This window comes from Dendrobium catenatum, unplaced genomic scaffold (assembly GCF_001605985.2).
Source record: "Dendrobium catenatum unplaced genomic scaffold, ASM160598v2 fragScaff_scaffold_390, whole genome shotgun sequence".
Classification (NCBI taxonomy): Eukaryota; Viridiplantae; Streptophyta; class Magnoliopsida; order Asparagales; family Orchidaceae; genus Dendrobium; species Dendrobium catenatum.
Window position 1 is genome coordinate 3,717,134 of NW_021318852.1, and position 17,140 is coordinate 3,734,273.

The 17,140-nt window shown below is 33.0% G+C and overlaps 2 protein-coding genes across 11 annotated transcripts in view; both read right to left on the reverse strand.

The window, feature by feature from the left end:
* Positions 1 to 1,785, reverse strand: part of LOC110107771 (dol-P-Man:Man(7)GlcNAc(2)-PP-Dol alpha-1,6-mannosyltransferase) — a 30,406-nt gene extending 28,621 nt beyond the window's left edge. For 2 of the 4 annotated variants that reach the window (XM_020838147.2, XM_020838146.2), the window contains exons 1-3: positions 1,664 to 1,785; positions 1,506 to 1,586; positions 97 to 168 (exon numbers count right to left, since the gene is read on the reverse strand). In XM_020838147.2, coding sequence (XP_020693806.1) covers positions 97 to 157 — 61 coding nt within the window. In that variant the 5' untranslated portion in view covers positions 158 to 168; positions 1,506 to 1,586; positions 1,664 to 1,785. Of the gene's footprint in view, positions 1 to 96; positions 169 to 1,465; positions 1,587 to 1,663 lie in introns of all 4 variants that reach the window. The other 2 variants (XM_020838145.2, XM_020838144.2) reach the window with 2 other exon arrangements.
* A 3,738-nt stretch (positions 1,786 to 5,523) lies between these two features.
* The window catches only part of LOC110107799 (ELMO domain-containing protein A-like), a 28,145-nt gene continuing 16,528 nt past the window's right edge, over positions 5,524 to 17,140 (reverse strand). For 5 of the 7 annotated variants that reach the window (XM_020838184.2, XM_020838183.2, XM_020838188.2 and 2 more), the window contains exons 4-9: positions 13,246 to 13,361; positions 13,103 to 13,157; positions 7,774 to 7,894; positions 7,514 to 7,561; positions 6,080 to 6,174; positions 5,766 to 5,867 (exon numbers count right to left, since the gene is read on the reverse strand). In XM_020838184.2, coding sequence (XP_020693843.1) covers positions 5,766 to 5,867; positions 6,080 to 6,174; positions 7,514 to 7,561; positions 7,774 to 7,894; positions 13,103 to 13,157; positions 13,246 to 13,361 — 537 coding nt within the window. Of the gene's footprint in view, positions 5,868 to 6,079; positions 6,175 to 7,513; positions 7,562 to 7,773; positions 7,895 to 13,102; positions 13,158 to 13,245; positions 13,362 to 17,140 lie in introns of all 7 variants that reach the window. The other 2 variants (XM_020838182.2, XM_020838181.2) reach the window with 2 other exon arrangements.

Below are 17,140 nucleotides of genomic sequence, written 5' to 3' on the forward strand. Positions count from 1 at the left end.
TTAATCATCCTACTTATCAGCATTGAAAAGCCAGGAGTAAAAGATTTAATCATACAGATCAGTTTAGGAGAAGTGGCATTATAGCAAGACACTGACCAAAGTTATAGAGAAACTTAGAAAATAAACTCTTTATATTGATGAGCTTCCCTTTTGTCATTGTCCAGGAACCTTGAAAGTTGAAAAACGTTAGCTTGGATCAGTTTGATTTGAAGGAACTGTGAGTAAGAAAATGAAGAGGAAAAGAAAATGGTGATGGTAAAAAAATTTGATATGAAATACATTTTTCCTCATTTGATTGGTTAAGGAAAAATCGAGATGAGAAGGGATTTCAGTTTCTTAGTTGGTTTGAAGGAAGAACAAAGAATTTAAAGAATGAAAATTTTTTCTATGTTATGCATATTTGAATTACATATTGCTACAGATATTTAATTAGAATATATCCAATAACCATAAAGCTCCAACTGTAATTTCTAATTTTATACTGTGCATTTGATTAATAATCAATAAAAATTTTTTCTTGGAAGGAACTAAAAAATATGGTGCCCTTTCTAAGCTCTAAGCACCACCTCCAAAAATATATAAATCAAACTAATATTTCAATACCTGCAGCAAAATTAAGCTCGAATATTATATTTTTTTTTATCTCTTCCTATTTTGTTTAGTAATATCGATTAATAAGTTTGAATATGAACATGCATGTACATTTGCATTATACGTGTGCAGAACATCAAAGTGGCAAAGGTCCATGCTACACAAAATACCTAAATTTCATCGGATCAAGAAAATGTAGGCACTAGTATGGTATAGAGTTATACTTTATGATTTCGAACAAGTAAATGCAGAACCCTATTAATAAGCTTGCTCTGTTTATCATAATAAGATGAGCACTATCAATCTATTATGATAACCTTGTCATAATATTGTCGTTCAGAATACTATTATGATAAAGACTTCAAGTTTATGTTTCAGTAGTGTATCTGGTTACTTGATCAAAAATAAGCCATATTATGGTGAGTGACACTTTGTATGATCTTGTGCGGCATTTCCTCAAACACCCAGTCATGTTCCTGTCACGTTCTCGGTCTTTGCGACTCTTGTTAGGGCTAGTTCAAGGGAATTCCTTCCTAATTGCAAGAACTCTGCCTACCGAACTTTTATTAAGTACTATTGAAATGCCAGTGATTAAACTTTGGTTAATCTAATGAGATTTTCCAAACACCTATAAGAAAATAACTGGCTACAAGAAAAAAAAAATGGCGAGATGCCACTGTGAGCAGCCGATAGGAGGCGGGGGTTCTTCCAAGAGCGGACAGCGGTGAGAAGAGGCCGAAGGCCAAAGCATTTCAAGGGGGGGACGGGGCCACTGCGTCTCAAGGTGTCTCACCGCCATCGTAGCAGCTTAGTAAAGAGAGGATTGAAGAGAGTGATGAGAAAAACCTAACCAAAGGAATCAAAGATATATTACAGGCAAACGTCGTTGCGCAAGAGAGGAGCTAGATCCGCACCGTGTCGCTGAAGGAGACTAGATGAATTCGTGCATGGCCTCTGCTTAGCAGCCTCCTGCCTCCCCACACCTTTTTCTCTACCTGTTTGGTAGCGGGTTTTAATAAGTAGGATTTACGCCGGATTTACGCCAAATCCTGCCAACCGTAAAAATGGTTACCTTCGCAGCGAGCGAGCTCCCGTCGTGACTTTCGATCCGACGTCGAGGAGAAAAAGCTTCTTATCGACTCTTCCGACACACTACTCGACGAAGCCCAAGCAGGAACCAAAAAATGGCGACCAGGAAAAGTAACAGAGCAAGGAAGAAATGATTTAAATATTATTTTTAAATATTTAAATAAAATACTATTTTTTTATACTGAATAAATTTTAAATCAATTGTTTAATTAAAAAATAATAGTCTAATGAATTTATTTAAATTAATATTTAACTGATGTTTAAAAATTGATATTTAAATATTATTATATATAGTTAAAAAAACAAATAATATTTAATTATTATATTTTATACTTTGAAATTAAATAATATTATGTATCTAAAATCGGCCCTCTCTTCTCGTAATTTCTCTCTCTCACATCTCTCATATTTTCTTTGTCTCTCTCCCTCTCTCTATTCCGATTATTTTTCTCTTATACTAACTTCATGTAATATCTCTCATTTTTACAACTCATCAAATCATTAAGAGCATCTCCAACCGAACGTCAAATGTGCGTATGGCGTTGTTCAATTGCTCCAGCCGAACGTCAAATCTTCCGTCATTTACTTGCGGTTGAACAGTGCGACGCCAATATTGACGTTGCACTGTTCACCTACGCTATTTTGCTCTCTCAACCAAAAAAACGCACGAAAGGGAGAATGATCATTACCTTCGCAGAAGTAAAATGCAGTTCGATTGGAGCAGCACCACGGCATTTTAGAGTTTTGCTATATTTTGCCGTAAAAAATGGAGTTCTCCGTTGGAGATACCCTAAGTGCATTCAGCAATGTGCCAAACGATGCCCGCGCTATTAAATGCACTTAAAAAAAAAGTAGCGCGGGCATTCGCGAGCTCAACTCGCGAACGGCAGCTGCGTGGCGCGGGCAGCCTCGGGTAGAGCCCGAGCAGCCTTGGTGGTCGCGCGGGCAGACGCGAGCAGGGCGCGGGTAGCCGTGGCAGGTGCAAGTAGCCTCGAGCTGCGCAGACAACTCAATCTAAATGGTTTTTGGGACGAGTCAACCCGAACCCGACTAGTTTTTCAAACAGTTCTTGTCCAACCCGAAATGTTCAGGTCGGGTCAGGGTCGGATTTTCATGTTGTGTCAAATATTGAAGCAGGAAGAAAGTTGTCCCAAACAAAGTCTAAATCTATACCTTCAATCCTTTCCTAAAATGCCTACACTTTGGATTATTCTAACAATGATCATTTATCACAACTAGGAGACTCTTCAACTTAATGTGTCGAAGGCCTTCCTCCAAGGCACATTTTAAAAAAAAATGGCGTACATGAATCAACCAATTGGCCATCACTATCCATATTATACAAGACGTATGCGCTTCCTACAAAAGGCCATATATGACCTCAAAGAAACTTTGTGAGAATGGCTTAACACCTTATTTGATCTCCTTCTCAATGTGGTTTGTAAAGTTAATAAAATTGATCCTTTTGTTCTAATTTATCATCAAAATCACATACACGTACACACCTTCTTGTGTATGCAAATGACATACTAGTTATGGGAAATGTCAACCAATCCATCTCCAAGAAGCATTTTGTCTAAAACTGCTAGGCCCAACTTCACAATTTTTGGGCATTACCATTCAATGCCTATATAGTCGCTTGCTACTCACACAATAAAAAAATTGCATTAGAAATATCAAACAATATTGGAATGGTAGATTGCATGGCCATTTACAAACCTCTTCCGTTTAAGCAGAATTTTCCATTTGGTGCAAATTAGCCACCGGAAAATCCAAACATTGTATAGGCATATTATTGGGTCGCTGTAATATTTCACCATCACCAAATCAAACCTATTTCAAAATCAAACAACCATGCCCTCTCTCTCTTCACTACCAACTACTCAAGCATCTACTAAGATATATCAAAGGTGCCACTACTTTAGAAGAAATTATTACGTGCGGTCACCCGACTGTTCAGAGATCAATTAGGATGCGCCGCATCACTCGATACACAACGGTATACAGTAACGATACACAATGAATTGATGATGTGACACATCCTGATTGGCCTTCTGACAGCGCCCAGTAACTGCACTTAATAATTTCTCCTATTTTAGTTCTTCCCATACGTCTTCAACAAGTCTCTTCTGACACCACACTTCAACAAGCTAAGAGGCAAGCTGACTCTTCAACAATAAAATTTCACCTTGAGAGAATACTTTTGGAAATATTTAGGGCAGAAATCCGGGAGGGTTGAGTGCTGTTGACACCTAGTCATACTCGCTCCCGGAGGGCCTTGAGAAGCTGTAAGAACTAAGAACTAAGAACATTTTAACAATCGAGAATCCAAATCCTAATATATTTAATATTAGTTGATCAATCTCACGTCGAGGATTTCCGGAAGATAAATTTATCGTCGATCGATTAGAAAAAGCATGCTTTAAATAGCAGTCTAATGGTCCGTTCTACTTCAATATTGATGGAACTAACATTGTACATGGACTAGTTAGCCCAAATTCTTTTTTTTTTTTTTTTAAAGGGATATCCACACCATGCCATACTCAAAGAATGCGCATGATAACGTAGCTAATCCCTTGGTGGGCCGCCAACAACCAACCCCACAAGTGCACGGATTCACACAGTTATTTTCTCGCCATTTAACGAGTCACGCGGCATGAGAGATAAATCAAATATGGTTGGAGGATTCCCAACCACGATCGCCTGCCAACACAGCTAAGCCCAATGGGACCAAACTTATTATTCAGTTAATCAAAATCAATCTCGTATGATAAACCCAGCGCTATTACAAAATATTACCAAACTCAAAACAGTCAATTTTACAGCTCATTTGATTGATTGCAAATAAAAAACATTTCAAAATTTTTATAATAATTACTTATTAATTTTGTAGGAAGTTTAAAATACTATTTTGTAAAAAAATATATATATATTTTTTAAAATCCTAAATTTAACACCAACAATCATTGTCTTCCATTCACCATCTTCCAAATTTCTAATATAGACCATTGATATTTACCGTCAACCATTTGATATCGATATGTTACTTGAGAGTTTTAATTATCTTTGCTCAATAATTGTGTATTTAATGTGTATATGAATTTATTTTAATTGACTTAAAAATTTTAAAATAAACTAACACCGATAATCATCAACCTATATTTGACATCAGTTCTACCACTGACAGCCATCACTTTTTTTTTTTTGATACATTTAGGCCATTTAAGGTAAACTCACACACACAACGCATACACAAAGACTCGAACCCAAAACCTCTTAGTTGAAAGCATAAGCTCTCAACCAACAAGCCAATGTGAGCTGTGTAACCATCACTTTTTATTATTCCATCATTTCCCCGACCTTGATACTCATCACTCTTTATTATTCCTCAATTAATTATTATATGTGGACGTCGAATGCCATCCGAAGACCAACCAAAATGCACCAAATCACCTCTTGCTCGATACCACGGCTCAATATTACTGATGCGGTGCATTCTGATTAGTCCGGACAACACTGCGCCCAATCTCCGCACAGAATAATTTCTCATATTTCTCACTATTTTTTTACAGATCGGAAATAGTAGATCAAATTTGTAATCGCATCTATATCAATGGAGAAAAAGAAGGGATTTTTTATAATATTCAGTTACATGATTTAACCTTTTAGCTTACAACACCATTACACCACACTAAGAGTTCATCTGATAGTGCCTTCTGCTCACTGTTTTTTAATTTTATGAATAGTAGAAGTAATTTGAAGACATTTAATTTAACTATAATAAGAAAAATTTTAGCAGCATAATAAAAATGAAAAGCAACTTGAAATTAAAAGCATTCTATAAATAAAAAAAAATAATTATTCTAATTATCTAATCACTCATATCAATAGCACATCAATTTTTAATCAAACTATAATTCTTATAATACTTTGAACAATAATCCCTCAAACAAAACAATCATTCGCTTTATACATCACTTGATAATTTCCCTGAGCATGCCAGACTCGATCAAATCAAGCAAGAATGCTCGAGGAAAGTAAATATTAAGTGGAGGCCTGAAAAGTCAGCTGTATCAGAATAATAATTACCGAAGAAGAAGCCTAAATGATGGCATGTCTTCCAAACGCTGTATGTCTTCAAGCAGAAACTCGCGCTCCAACTGACGCCTTGTGGCTTTCATCACCGCCTACATATCAGATTAAAATATCAAAGCCAGATTGATAATCACTTGCATTCTAATTGATTCTAAATTATAATTAATTTGTTTCGACTCTAGACAACTTGAAATAGGGAAGAAATTTTTTATTCGGGGAGAAGCTATTCTTTATTCAGGGATAAATTTTCTTCATAATGCAGTACAATGAGTCTACAGAACGGAACATTTTCTTTTTTACTTACATTGAAGTCCATGTAGGAAGCATTCATGGTAAGCCATTGATGATCCATCAGCTTGAAAGTAATGCAATATAGAAGATCAAAGGTTCGCTCGTCTTCTGTGGAAAAATCAGAAATGCCTTAGAATTATGAGGTAAGAGATATCAACTTAAATACAAACTTTTATCCACTGCAATTATAACTTTATGGATCTCTGTGTTGGAAATAACTAAGTTATATCTAATCAAGTTAAATAGCCAAAATGGTCATGTTAAAGAGAAATAATTATAATATAGAGATTGCGGAAGTAACACTCGTACAAAATAAGTAGTAGGAAATATGAAAGAAAAAGGGTGGAAGAGTTAATCATGTAGGACTGGGAACAGCAATAGTAATGCAGATCGACATTCCGAGTTTAAAGGCTTGGACCGTAATTAGCACTTGAGCTATGACCTAGTCTTGTACTTCATTGTTGCTTTGGTTTTGACATTGTTACGGCATTTTAATCCTAAATCTCAGGGGATTATTGTTTCTCTCGTCACAGGATTCTATAAGTCTGCGGCTTTGACTAGGTTATCTATAGTTAACTCTTCAGGGATCTAGTTCTGTAGTCGTGACTTGCGATTATATAGAGAAACAGGTAGTTCAATAATATTATTGAAATATTAGAGCCTCACAATATTTCAGGGTCATCTCCCGATCTTTTCATGCTCATCCCTCTTGCTAATTATATCGTACAGTACGATACATTTTTTCAGGATTAGCTTCTATACCTCTATGGATTATATATGTAGATACACGGTTTTTCTTTACTAGTTCAGCCCCCAGAGAGAAAAACAAAATAATTTTCAGAATTATGGATGTCGTTTTATGATTATAAAGAAGAATGATTAAGGCATGTAAAACAAAATGTTTCAATAATATTTCTTTTAAGTAATTTTGTTTTTCTCTTGGCTTGAACGTCTGATTGGCTGTCATTCTATCTGCTGTAAGCCAATCAGAGGCCATAAGTTTTCAAGTGAGAAGATAGTCATTTTGGGGTGCAGATCTAATGACATATGCACCTTCACAATTAGTGGATTCCCTTCAAGGAAGAACAAATGTATTTCAAATTCTTTCACAAGTGTTAAATTCCGATGTCATTCAGCCTTACTGAGATTATAAGATGCAACCCTTCAGATCTTTGATAACTTAGATTGCTCAACTTAAGAGAATAACAATCATAGATGAGATCAAGATTTGTTGCCATAAATTTGAGTGAAGAGTAGAAATGTCAAAATATCATCTCAAATTAATATGACATAAAATAAACCAGGATTTAAATTCAAGTTCAAATCTGAGAAAAGTTTGTTCAAATTGTTATCTTTTATTGCTTATAATCTAAGTAAGAATAATACTAATGATCATAATGATGACTAGCATGGAACAGTATCAAACAGGGAGAAAAAAATTATATACCTGCAAGTATCTTTAAGAAAAGAGCTCCCATCATGGTCCTTGGCTTTGCTACAAGTTACAAAACTAAGACATAAGTGATGCACATAAAGACAACAATAAACTAGGAAAACAGCTTGAAATGGTTATTTTTTGCCTCTTCCACTCAATTTGTGCACAAAAAAAGATTTTAACCTATAACTAATTAATTTAGGAAATTGAGAGATTAACTGGGGGAAAAAAATCGTATTATTAAGGAATGGATGGTTCTAAGGAGCACAAACCAGCTCGGAGGTCAAGCATTTGTATTAGCATGAATGTTATATTCACACCCGCAACAGCAAATGGATACTCCCACAAGGATCTGTCACCCACACGCTTTTGAAGAAGATCATGGAAGGATTTCTGAGTGGAAGAGTTTATTAAATTAATGCTCTTCGATGAAAAGAAAGATCATCGAATTACTAACTTTAACATGCAAAATAATGACAATTGAGGCATTACTCGAGAAAAAAATAGACAATTGAATCATTTACAGTAAGTCACGGAGACTTAGTATATGATAAAATAAATATATACTAATACCAAATTTGGGGCTGTGAATGCCCGCCAAAGTCACACCAAGTCTATGTTTCAAAACTGCTAGCCCTCCAATTTGACTTGGAAACAGAGAAATGATACTTGAGATAAATAATGAAATTCAGCAATCCCTTGGCCTTCTGCGCATTAAGGAATTGTGGAAATGTTTCTGATGTTTGATCTCAAGAATTAAAATGAATCTTTATATATAAAAAATTTTAGAAGCTTGCGCTGTTGGTTTTCTCTCACCAAGTTGAGAGAACAAAATGGATTCCGAAGACAATCTATTGCAAGTTTCGAGAAGTGACTAGTAATTTAGCAGATTGCACTAGAGCCTCTACATATAAGTTTTTCCATTGAAAGCAAAAATTCACCAAATAGTTCAAGATCTTTAAATTTATATTCCCCACCTCTCAAAAAAATGAATGGCATACATTTCCACGGCAAATTATTAGATTAAAGATCCGTATTTATAAATTCATATTCATAAAATATTACAAAAGTTTGATAATAATCAAAATTAACAAAATTAAGAAAAAGGTACAACTACGTAGGTTGGACTGGTTGGTTGTAATAAACTTTCAAAATAAACACTAAATTTGCAACCTCTTACAAAACATGGGTAGTGGAAACATGAGAGCTATTTTAAATCATAAATGCCCTCGACATGCTACTGAATAGGAATATCACATCAATGACTATCTTATAGTCGACTGGCTGAGGAAGACAAATCTGCAAATCAGTTTGTGTCAGGCACTACGCCTAAACTTATGGCTCTCTTATTCAACATCTGGGTTATTCTAGAATGTCATAAGAAGTACAATTTCATCCTCTCATGATCTGAATTTTGAAAAAAAATAAAACGGTTGAAGCTTTTTTTTAAGGGGGGTGGGGGGCGAATGCTTGGGATTATTCTTGTTTTTTTTATTTTTTTAAAATCATAGATGTTTAGTGTGCTTTTTAACTATTTTTATTTTACGTTTTCAAAACAAAATTTATTTTTCAAAATGCTCAAAACAATATTAAGGTTTTTTGAATGTTTTTAAAATCAAACTATGATCACAGGCTGCTTATCATCACCAACAACTATTGTCACCATCATTGCCTCGTCGCCCACCGTCATTGACCACCACCAATATCACATCTCGAATTATTCGATACAACAACATTAAGCCTTTATCCCGCTACATGGGGTCGGGAAGATGAATAATTTTTCTCCAGAGTCAAATTCTCATTTAAATCCAATAAAAAAAAATCATTTCTAATAATTTATAAGTAAATCTTTTAGGCCTACCTCTATCTTTTTTAACATAGGCTAGATCCAATACATCTACTCTTCTATCTAGATCATTGAAAGACGGACGCTTTATGTGACCAAATCATCTAAGACAACTCTCTCTAATCTTATCTGCCTCTGGAGCTACTCTAACCTTTTCATGTATATACTCGTTTTGCATTTTATCTCTAAAGTGAAAAGCCACTCATCCACCTGAGGATCCTCATCCCTAAAATGCTTAACTTAATTTTATGATTCTCTTTTAAGGGTCAACATTCTGCGCAATAAGGAATTTCAGGTCTCACCACCATCTTATAAATTTTACCGTAAGTTTGAGGGGTACTTTTCTATCACACAACAGGCCTGATGCATTCCTCCACTTAAACCATCCAACTTGAATTCTACTAATAAAGTAATAATACCCTCATCTAGTTCACCCTCGTTTTGAATAATAGACCCGAGAATCCGAGATATCTAAAACGTGCACTCTTTTTAATAACTTAATCACACACTATAACAATTCCACCACGACTCTAAAGCTGACCTCCATAATTCAAGCTTTCCTTGTACTCCATCTCTAATATTATCAACAACAAGAATATCATTAGCAAAAAAACAATATACCAAGGTACATAAACTTGCAAATGTCTAGTAGGAACATCCATGACTAAAGAAAAAAACATATGGACATAAAGCTGATCCTTGATGTAATCCATTTGAAATAGGAAAATACTTGGTCAAATCACCTTGTGTTTGAACACAAGTAACAACAACAACAACATACATATTCTTAATGACTTGAGTATAAGCATATTTAACCCCATTCTTTTCTAGAACTCTCCAAAACACTTCTCTTTAAACTTTATCATATACCTTTTCTAAATCAATAAATATCATACGCAATTCCTCGTTACTCTCTCTATACTTCTCCATCAAACCTCTTAACAAAATATATAGCTTCCATAGTAGACCGACCCGCCATAAATTCAAACTGATATTGAGAAACATCAATATCACGTTGTAATTTATGCTAGATTACTCTCTCTTATAATTTTAATCTCTAACACATTAACTTAATTCCCCTATAATTCACACACTCTTGCACACCACCTTTATTCTTAAAAATAGGAACCAATACACCCCTTCTCCACTCATATAATATCTTTTTAGTCTTCAAAATAATATTAAAAAGTTTAGTAAGCAAAGAAATTCCTTAATCTCCTAACCATTTCCACACCTCTATTAGAAAATCATTAGGTCTCACCACTTTTTAATACTCATTTTCTTTAATGCCTATCTAATTTCGGTTTTATAATATGACGATAAAAATAAAAATATTCATTTTCATTTAAGTTGTCAAGGTCACTAAAGTCAATCTTATTCTTATACATCACCTTAATTCTTAAAAATAAAAACCAACACACAACTCCACTTATCTGATATCTTTTTAGTTTTCAAAATAATATTGAAAAGTTTAATAAGCCAATAAATTCATTAATCTCCTAAGCATTTGCATACCTCTATTGGAATATTATTAGGTCACACAATTTTTTCATACTACATTTTCTTTAAAACCTCTCCAACTTCAGGTTTACTAATCTGACGATAAAAATAGAAAATATTTATTTTTATTTAGAGTGCTAAAGTCAATTCATATTATCAGAATCTTCATTAAAAAAACTTATCGATATATCTCATCCACCTATGTTGAATATCCGATTCTAAGAAAAGTTTTTTTTTTAATCTTCATCCGTAATGCATTTCACATGTACTAAATCCTTATTTCTCCTCTCTCTTTGCTTGACTAACTTATAAATACACCTTTCGCCCTCCTTAGTATCTAATATATTATATAAATTAATAAAAACTAAATTCTTTACATCACATATTGTTTTCTTAGAGTCCATACAAGCCTCTATATATTTATCCTAATTTTTCGAGCTTTTACATCTAAACTATTTTTTACAGACAAATTTCTTATTTTTTTATCTTTTCTTGCACATTTTAATTCTATCATCAACTATTTTTACTACTAGGAGTTTTTTCTTTTGATTTTTCAAGCACATACTTTACAGCTTTCTTAATATCATGGACTAATTTTTTCCATACAATATTAGCTTTCTTTTGAAGAACCCAAATCTTGAGATCTTAAATCTTACTCTCAAAAATATTTTTATTATTATTCTTTAAATATGTCCATCTAATCCTAGGACAACATTTTATTTTACTTTTCATATTCCACCCCTTCATCTTAAAGTCTAAAATTAATAAGCAATATTGAGTTTATAAACCTTCACTTGGAATGAGTTTATAATCTTGACAATCTAGCTGATCTATTTTTCTTGTAAGAAAATAATTAATCTGAGTTTTATTATGTCCATTCTTATAAGCATGAAATATCTCTATCTTCTCTTAAATAAAGTATTAAAAATTACAAAATTATAGGCTAAAACAAAATCTAATATGGTCCTACCACTCATCCAATAAAAAAATTTTCTTCAAGAGGCATCACTTGTGTTAATTCTTCAAAATCATTCCAAAATTTTAATTTTGAACACATATAAAAATCTACTTGAAGAACATAAGCACTTATAATATTAATAATTATAACATTAATAATAATCTTTAAAGCTATGATTCTATCTCCAATTCTCTTATTTCTATAACATTATCCTTCAAACTCTTATCCATAATCACACCTACACCATTTTTGGAATGACTCCTGCCTACATACCATATTTTAAATCCTAAGCTATCAATCTCCTTAGCTTTTTCTCCAACCCATTTAGTTCTTGAATACATAGAATATTTATCTTCCTATAAATCATAATATCTATTAATTCATTTATTTGCTTATAAGAGAACCTAAATTTCAAGTACATATCCTAATTCTAGTTTCATATACTAGCTTCTTTTCCCACATCCACCCCTGATGTCAAACATTCGCTTATTTAACACTCCACCCGAACTCTAGTGCAGCGGCTTTTGCACACTTTTCATTGTATTCAAGCTATAAAACACATCGTTTTCAGGGAAATCCCTAGCATTAACACAATGTATTAAAACAATAAAATAAATTTAAGGATATTAAAATAAAAATAAAAAATAACATAATTTTAGGATAACATATATATTTTATTTTATGTCAAAGCATAGAAATAAAAAAAATAAATATTAAAATAATAATAATAATAATAAATAAAAGTGATCCCAAGCGGCCCCTTAGAGAGCCAATATTGCTTATAGGCTATAAAGTGATTGGTTAAATGGTTGAAACGCACTTCATGTAAGGAAGCAAATAAGCTTTATTCCTTCTAAGCATATTATGCATGGGTTTAAACGAGTACATATATGTTTGCATGTTCAGTATCTGAACAGCTGGTATGTTAAAGGTCAAACATGTCACTTCATAAGGTCTTTACAAGTTGACTCCGGTTGAGCTAAGCTGAACGTAATGAGAAAAGGATCCTCAGTGAAAGCATCATCAAGATTCTTAATGAGACTAACGACAAGCTGTGTTTACCAGTATGTTGTGCAGATCAATGCTTAAACATGTTAATCATTGGATTTCTCTGATTTTGATTATAATTTAGCAAAACAAACCAAAGAGGTTCAATGAAGATGCAACAAAAGCTCCATAAGTTGAAGTTACCTTAGAAAACTATAAATAGGCATTCTGATCAAACGAGAAACCTACAAGAAATATAGGGATTACACCTCATTCTACCATTTAAAACTATAATGGTACTTGAACTTACGGGAAAAGTCCTCGCAAAGAAGAGCAGATTTTCCAATGATATGAATCCTCCACCTCTGCAATCATTATCATGAGATGTATTACCTTGATAAAATAAAGTTGATTAAGAACCAAGCTTGCAAGACGATAAGTACATCAGAATACCTGAAATCTGTAGATGGGTCTTTTCCTTGCCAACCCATTTCCTTCCATTGTTCAGTTATTAAACCACGTAGTTCAACTTCAGGAAATGCTACATACCAGAGGGCCCTTAATGCTTCCTAAAGTTTTCAAAATGTCAGAAAAGCTAGAATTCAACGTTTTAGTTGATCATAAGCATATTATGTTCAGAAATGAACATAATGAAACCAAGTTTGACGAGAAATTATGATACGTTTACCACCGCGAATAGTTTGACAGATAACGCTAAAGGAATCCCTGCCTTAATTGATTTGTAATGATAAACAAAAAGGTGCAAATGCGTACAATTACAAAGGCTTACTAGAAAAGAACTGAGAAGGGAGGACAGAACCTAAACAACTCATGTTTTGTCATCTACTTTGGTTCCACATCTTGGCACTGAAGTGCACTTAATTTGGGCTAGTTGAACCAATCTATAGTTTCAAAAGCGGGTGTCACACACGCCTTTAGGGTTATGATGGGGGACAATGATCACATACAGGCCTACTTTCTTGCGGGTAGAATATATGAAGACTCTTACATGCCCTTAGGGACGTGGTGGGGATAATCTTAATCTTTTTCTATCCAATATAATGCTATTTTGTTAACTATGTAGCATGCTAAGAAGACCCATATAGCTTTTGGCGGCATGGTGGGAAAGTTTTTGATTTAGCTGGGTTGCACCATTCGCCACTTGTACACGCTTTTGATAGCATTGTTAATTTTATTTTGTAGCCACTATTGTCTTATGCACCGCCCAATACACATTTTGAAAGCATGGTGGGTAGGCCCTGTACCCTTCTTGATAACCCCTCAACAGATTAGCATTGAAGGGCTATCAAAATTTCAGGCAAACTTGTGCAACTTGGATCGTATCCTCACGCCATAGGTGTGTTGCATGAACTACTATCAAGGATACTCGAGTTAAAAAGACAAGCATGAACCTAGACTTATGGACGAGTAAAATAAACCTAAAAAAGCACTTAAGACCATATAACAAAACTAAAATAAAATAAACACCTAAAATAGTCAACTTGCATAGATTTATGAACTTGTAGTTGTCAATAGAGAAATATGGTTGCATTATATATATGATCTTTCTGGAATCCACTAAGCCGAGACAAGCAGAGAAAAGACATCTAATCATGAAACATCATTTCTTTCTGTTATATCACATCTTTTGAGGTTAATGTAGATTCACTAAAAGGCAAAATTTGCTTATTTTGAGGCCAATTTGGCCTATGCCAAGATGAAATAGCATTTTCATAATTCGACTTGTAAGTCACCTCATAAAGCATGCAAACAAATCTTTTAATATACTTTTTATCCCAGTTGTATGGTAGTCTGATTTTTATGCACCCACATATGGGGGTGGCCAAAAAATTTGCTCTAGCAAAAAAATCAAACAAAATTTAAAAATAAATACTGGTAGTTTTGCTCTATTAAGCTTGCGCTTTGTTTGGTTTTAACTGAAGAAATTGCATAAATAGATACTTTTGGTTTGGTTTATCTTTTAAGTTTTGGCAAGCTGAAAGAAAAAAAAAAACAAATCAAGTTGCATTATGTGAGTACAAGATAATCTTGAGCCACCTAATCAAAATCTAAAGGGTTATTCCTAAATTTTTTTACCATACAAATCACCATGTTTACTACTAATGCAAGTGAAATCAAATAAAACTGAACAAAACCAAGCAATAAGCTAATTCAAATAAAACCAAACAAAGTCAAAATCATAGCATTTTAGTTTTTCAATCTGAATAAAAAACAAAATCAAAACTGAACCGAACAATTTAATTTTATTCTAACTTACATAAGTAAAGTCAACACAACTCATGACCCAACATCCATCGAAGGTAAGATCTCCCTTGAACTTGATCGTATTGAAAATTTCCACATACTTGGGTTATTCCTATGGATTGTCGTTGATTCAACAATGAAAGTCAGATATCTCAAGCTACATAAATACATTTCTCCATGGATTCAAGTCACTCTACTTAATTAAGATTAATTAGGCCATGCAAATAGGGCACCTAAGATGACTTCATAAATGCAATAGATTTAATATTGTTGACACTTGAAAAAAAAATGCTTACAAGAAAAATACCCATGCAAAACCAGTGCAAGCATATATTTGCTCGATTTGCTTATAAGGATTATAATAATGTTGATGTTGATGTTGCAATAAGTACCACAAAGCAATACATAATGTTTGGCTTTATATTGTATACTTCAAACCTACATAATTCTCAATCCACAAAATATTATGTATCCTAATATAGCATAAAAGGTGTACCCAATGTATAAGGCTCCTACCAATGCGAGGTTTGAGGAGAGAATAATACCCATACAATGAAGAGGGTTTTTTTTTTGAATTAGTGACTTTGCATCACAATGGTAGCAACCTAGCCATGGCTCTAGCACAATACTTGATCTATGACTTAACTTTGCATATATACGAAGCTAGTCACTTTTTTAACCTCATATAGCCATATTGCCCCCTAGTAAATGAATAGGACTCCACATTCCCGACTCCAAATACTCACCATTATTACATGTGCAAATGTTGTGGTACTTCTGACATGTGAAGGCACATAAGGCCACTTTATGTTTTAGTTCATCAAAAGTATTGTTAACACAATTTTAAATGTAATTTATTTACCTAACTATTTTTAGACGATTATATCAACAAATCAAATTAATCATTGATTTTTTTGCATCATATCATAGATGAGTGATTATAGTAACTCCGAAATATCATCAGAATATCAAAATCTTCAAAAATAATGGTTCATTTAATATGGTAAGTGTGATTTGTGAACAACCACTTAAGCAATTGCCATTAAGAAAACTTATTGCTTGAGTTGGGAAGAGAATGAGCGTTAAGGTATTTAAGCCATAATGAAAATATTAGTCTCTTAGCTAGTATTTAACTTTCACAAAAGTTTTACTGTTTTAACTTCTTAAAGGTTTGTTGGAAAATATGCAAACATCCAAATCAGTTTTGTATCAAAACTTAAGGTTGCATCATAATATTTTTGAGACGTGAGATTAAATATATGGGCTAATTAAGCAAACACAATAAAAGATAAAAATAAACAAATTAAATAAAATCATTAAGCTATGATGCTAGATAAATAAACATAATATTATGAGGTTTAAATTTTTATTTCCACATTTGACGAGAGGAATAATCTCAGGGAATTTCAAAATGGATAGATGACTTAGACTATTTCCTTGAAAGTTACAATATATTAGATTCCCATAGACCTGAATTTGTTAAAATATAATATATATATATATATATATATCTATATATAATATATAATATTTATATATAATATAAATATATATATATATATATATAAATCAAATGCTTAATTGGTTCAATAACTTTAACAAACATGATTTGCACAATTTCACAATCACTAGTAGATTCATATATAATTCAAGTTTACATTTATCATTGATGTCATGCTTCCAATAACTTAATGTCATGCTTCAAAAACTAAATTGAGCATGACATCAATGATAAATGTAACTTGAATTTATATGAATCTACTAGTGATTGTGAAATTGTGCAATCATGTTTGTTTAAAGTTTATTGAACAATTAAGCAATTTGATTATGCAATTTTTAATGTTTTAAAAATTTACCTTATATGCCAAATTCAAAGGTACATAAATTCATCATGCACAATCTTTAAGACATTTAGGTTAATTTCTTTAATGAGGTTTCCATCAATATAATAGACACCATCATATTTGTGGTAGTTTATTTGTCATTATTAAAAAAATAAATATTATAATAACAATTTTAAATTTTCTTCATCATCTCTTGCTCTTAGTGTTAGCAGTGTATAGACTAAGAAGTACGTGATATT